At 34.1% G+C, this 5,420-nt stretch overlaps 1 protein-coding gene across 2 annotated transcripts in view; it reads left to right on the top strand.

Annotated features, from left to right (window-relative positions):
* TPH2 (tryptophan hydroxylase 2) overlaps positions 1-3,255 on the top strand; it is a 292,829-nt gene extending 289,574 nt beyond the window's left edge. For both annotated transcript variants that reach the window (XM_075209533.1, XM_075209534.1), the window contains 2 exons: positions 1,636-1,769; positions 1,878-3,255. In XM_075209533.1, the coding sequence (XP_075065634.1) occupies positions 1,636-1,769; positions 1,878-2,052 (309 nt within the window). In that variant the 3' untranslated portion in view covers positions 2,053-3,255. The remainder of the gene's footprint in view (positions 1-1,635; positions 1,770-1,877) is intronic.
* The last annotated feature ends 2,165 nt before the right edge of the window (positions 3,256-5,420 follow it).

Consider the following 5,420-nt stretch of genomic DNA (forward strand, 5'->3'; position numbering starts at 1 on the left):
CAACATTAGCTGCAGCCAGACCAGGCTATGAGCACTGGTGGTGATTTTAGCTTATTTATTTTCTCCTTTATTACATTTTAAATGCCAGTCATCATCATCATCAAGATGATAAATGATGATGAAAGGATAATCTAGTTTGTGAATGCATTGGGATATACCTAGAGCATATCTTGATGATTCCACTTTAAGGGCATTTTAATGTGGCTGCATTTTTTGGGTGGCACATATTTTAATATATATGTCAAATTCAAAATAACCTGGTAAGAGCGGAGTCTTCTTGCCCTCATTGTAAGTGTTAAGTTCGTGTCACAAAATTGCTCTCAACTCTAAATGAGACCCAATTCGTTTTTAATATGGTTTTCATTTTGTATCATATAGTTTGAGTTTTTTACTAAGTATAAAATGACTGAATTCAGATCTTGTGTAACATATACTAATACTTTGTCAATGTTTTAATTTTGTCAATGTAATGTACAAAACGTATCACTGTATAATGATGTTTCACAGCAGTTTGACTCCTCCTTAATATTTAAATACATAACTCTGAATTCGCACCTTGACAAAGCAGCATGCAGCTGCAACACATCCCTAGTGTTGTGAATACTTTTTTTACATGTTTTACCTGCACTAACATCCTATGAAAGCATTCAATATTTCATTTTTCACTGCAGCGGCCAGCTGTGTAATGCACATAGCTAATGTACATGGAGCCCACATGTCGGTTTAGTGTATGAACTACTCTGTCAGGTTCATAGATGCTGAGATCCTGTCAGTAACTTTCTGCTTTCGCCATGAGTAACTAGTTTTATTTATGAGCACAAAGATGATATACATTATTTATTCATACTGTATTGAAAGCAATGGCTACAGTGATCAGCAGGGATCATTTGATCAATTTTTCTGGACATTTTAGAGGTATAAATAAAAGATAAGGTTTACTTATACTGCTCTGGCTAAACTCACTGTGTCTTTCCTTTGTAAGGAATCTCTGCTGTATTGTTGTAGATGAACCCTTTTAGAGTGAAAAACTTCTTATCAATGATCCCATCAACATATAGGCAGCACACCATTGGTTTTGGATGTCCTCTGTATATTTGTCAAATTCAACTATATACACACACTGTAGAATATGAGGATATTATAATTTAAGGAAAGATGCTTGTATAAGGAGATAATTATATCTGTGTATGTTGTCTTCACTGACAGTTATACAGTCCATTATAAAACACCTTTAAAATGTAATTCTCATGTCATATTTCATTATGGTACAAGTATAGCCTCAATAAAAGCTAAGTATATGTTCAATGATCACTTGATGAAAATGTATTATTCTCATAATACTATCAAACACTTTTTGTTTACTGTACACTTGCTTTAACTGAGTTATGATGTTTGTGAAAGCCTACTCAAAACAGGTCAGCTCTCTACTGTCATCAAACAATAACTGAAATCACAATAAAAACACTGCTGTCATATGGCATGTTGAAATAAAATGTTTTGAATCATCACATCTTCAAAATGTAAGCTTATCTCCCTGTAAGAATGTATCTAAACCTAGTTACTTGTGAGATTTATTAGCCTTTATTTCCTTAAGCACTGTTTTAAAAGGTGTGTTTGGTTTCTCTTTTTCTGCAGCATGCCTTGTCTGACAAAGCTACTGTGAAAACGTTTGATCCAAATACAACTTGCATGCAAGAATGTATTATCACTACCTTTCAGGATTTATACTTTGTGTCAGAAAGCTTTGATGAAGCCAAGGAAAAGATGAGGTACATTTAGTTATTAAGTAAAAAAAAAAAAAAGAAATTATAGAGAACATTTCTGACTACTGTTATGATCCTAAACTGCATTTTTAACTTTGTCTTTTAATCCTTTAGAGAGTTTGCAAAGTCAATCAACCGTCCCTTCTCGGTCTACTTCAATCCTTATACCCAGAGTGTTCAAATCCTTAAGGACACCAGGAGTATTGAAAATGTTGTGCAAGACTTGCGGAGTGACCTAAACACAGTGTGTGATGCTTTAGCAAAGATGAATAAATATTTGGGGATATGACCTTTAGAGAGAGTAAAGGTGATTCTCTGCAGACATCTAAAATTATATTCAGGTCCTTTCATCTTACATACTAAGACATCATTTCTATAGTGAGTAATGTATTACTGATTCATTCCTGTGTTGCAAAATAACACCACACACACGCACACACACTATAGCTTAAATTTTTTTTTTAAATCTGTATAAAATTCTAAATACAATATTGTGTATCCATACTTTACTGAAGATTCCCCCCCCCCCTCAAGTACTTTACTTTGTTTACTTTATGTGTAGAATTTCTTTTACATTGTTATTTAGCTCAGCAGTAACACTCAAAGCTGAGGTTGTAAACCTATCCATAGCTCTCAATCAGGCTCCAAGTAAAAACAGCTGGAAAATCTATTTGAATAAAAATGCCTATCTGTATTTCTATTTGTGATCACATTAACAAATACTTTTCTGCTTGCCAGCTAGTATAGAGAAACCAAAACAAAAACACTTGTTTTTCCAATTTGGAAATTCATGAAATACAAGCACTATATTGTTGCTATTATTGCCTATTAAGTAAAGCTGGGTATACACTACAGGTTTTTCATCCAATTATCACGCCGATCACATGATAAATGTCCGTTTGGTAAGATATCGCATTAGTGTGTACGCTCACAAGATCATGTTTTAACGTACTAAAGCCATTGTATCGTTTGATTTGATTTAATCAACTTCCAACAATTCCAACTATCAATAATGGAAAGATGTCTTATCAATTGGGAAGTGTACATGTACTCACGACCATCTGTCTACGATAATAATAATAATAATAATCATTTAAATATGTAATCTCACAAAAGTGTTGCTGTTTGACGATAATTCCTCCAACAACAACGCTTTTGTTAGAGTACATATTTAAATTATTATTGTTATCGTAGATTTGTAAGGCGCCACAGTGCTCCGCAGCACCCTACAATAGGGAAAACAGTACATACATAAAACACTGCATACATAAAACAGGGACATACAGGTAGACAAAATAAATGCAGATATGAAAACAAAGGGTATGAAGGACACTGCTCTTTAGAGAGCTTACATTCTAAGTGGAAGAGGGCACAGCTGAAACAAGAGGAGCAGATGTGGCTCAAAGTAGAGATTGAGACAGTTGTGAGGGTGCGTTAGTGTGAATAGTGTTATCGGGGATAAGGTCACCTCTAAAAAAAGGGAGATGAGTTTTCAAAGAGCATCTAAAGATTTGAAGGCTGTGGGAAAGTCTGACTGACCGTGGTAGGGAATTCCATAGGTGGAATCTATGATGTTGTCTTTTATTTGCTGTGTTGATTAAAAGTAAAACGTAAAGAAAATTTAAATAGTTGTTTTTTCATAGCAAATCAATAATAAACCATTTTTTACATGCTCCATATGCCATCTATGTATTCCTGTATGCAAGTATATACAATATGGATTGTTAACACATGTGAAAAAATCAATATTTTCAATAAGTCTTATTTATTTACTAATATACCATGTGTCCATTTCTTCAATTCTACCTTTTATAAACAGTTATTTTGTCAGATATACCATAATATATATATATATATATATATATATATATATATATATATATATATATATATATATAATGTGTGTGTGTGTGTGTAGTGCCAGCAGACATGATGGCCCGCACATATGCACTAATGTCAGGGATTGATAAAGCTCTGCGTACTGAGACCAAGGGAGCGAGGGAAAAGTGACAGGTCAGAGGAATGACTGGTAATTGGCAGTTGAAGTGTAGCAATTGGCCTGAAAAAAGAGGGTCAGAGAAAAATGAGGCTGGAAGTGAGAAGAGGAGGAAGAAAGTGATAAGCAAGAGAATGGACAGGAGGCAGAAGTGGGAAGTTAGAATGGAGAAGAGAGAGACAAGGGGAGACTTAACTGGGTGACATATACAGCAGCAGGCTGAAATTTAAAGACAGAGGGAGAAGAGGTTAAAAACAGTAGAAATTTACACGAGAGGAAGAGGATTGGTAATAACAGAGTGGGAAAAAGAAATCAGATTGCCAGAAGCAAGACAAAGTACATTATTAAATTGACAAGCAAGAGCTAAGACATCTTTCACACTACTTTAAATACCTGTATCCTGATGAAATTGCTTGAAACTGGTCCAGAAGTAATATATTGATAAGTACTCTTTAGTTTTATTATACTTCCTGTTTTACTCGCAAGACTGAGCCAAATGTACATATTAGTTTAGTTAATCAAAAACCAGATGGAAAGTCCCAAAAGTTAATGATATATATACCCTTGTTCCGGGATTGAGTTACAGTTTAAAGGGTAAGTTTAGGTATAGTTAGCTAAGCTTATGGACTGAGTCATAGAAAATTAGTTATAAGAGTTTGGTATTGTTATGAAAGCCACTGAAGAGAGGCTGGAGTTCTGCTACATGTGACAAGCATCAGAGAAATCTGTATTTATTACTATTTTATTATTGCTTGTTGGAGGGATCTCTACCATAGGAATATTGCAGTTAGCATTTTATTTCTACTGAGAACTCATATAGTATTACTGAAAAGTAATGAACTGAGCCTGTAGACATAAATACTAAATGTAGTTTATGATGTGTGCTGCATATTGTTATATATTGGACAGTCATATTTATATGTGAAAGTTATTTCAACTGCCATGTCACTGTTTAGTGTAAACTGCTCGCTAGAATAATGTTAAGATGCAGAGGTACCTCTGAAGTTAGTTTTTAGGATATTAAGAACTATGTGTTATTATATGATAAGCTAAAGGTTAATCTGTTGTTTAGTTTACCTGTGAACCGATATACTGTTTTAAATGTTCACTTGTTATGCAAGCTTACTAAAAAAGAAACTAGGTAGATGGCTTACTAGTGGTAAAAACCTGTGAGACTCTGACCTGGTCTAATTCTGATCCTGCCCGGTCTTTTAATACATTGTTTTAAGTCCGACATATTTATGTGATTGATTTGTGGGACAATAGAATGCTTAGTTTGCGGAGGAGAGGACAATGTTTGAGTAATCCCCCTCTAGTACTATCAAATGGGACTTAGATATTTTGTATCAGAATCTAATTAGGTATTAACCTCTTAGCGGGTTAAACAGACTTTATAAGAGGTCTCAAGCTGTTTTTCTGCATACTGGCAAGAAACAATCTTTCTATTGTTATAATATGTGACCCTAAGATGGGTAAAACGGACTTTATGTGAGGTTCAAAGCAGCGTTATACACACAAGCAGGAAACGATCTCCTTACCTGCATAATATGTGATTTTGAGACGATTTTAGGAGCAGTCAGTTCTTTTAAATCACTAAGTTATATATTATCACTTAATACACATACACCTTTTTTTGTTTATATTTCGCTGCAATCTATAAT

This window comes from Mixophyes fleayi, chromosome 4 (assembly GCF_038048845.1).
Source record: "Mixophyes fleayi isolate aMixFle1 chromosome 4, aMixFle1.hap1, whole genome shotgun sequence".
In the NCBI taxonomy this organism is placed as follows: domain Eukaryota; kingdom Metazoa; phylum Chordata; class Amphibia; order Anura; family Limnodynastidae; genus Mixophyes; species Mixophyes fleayi.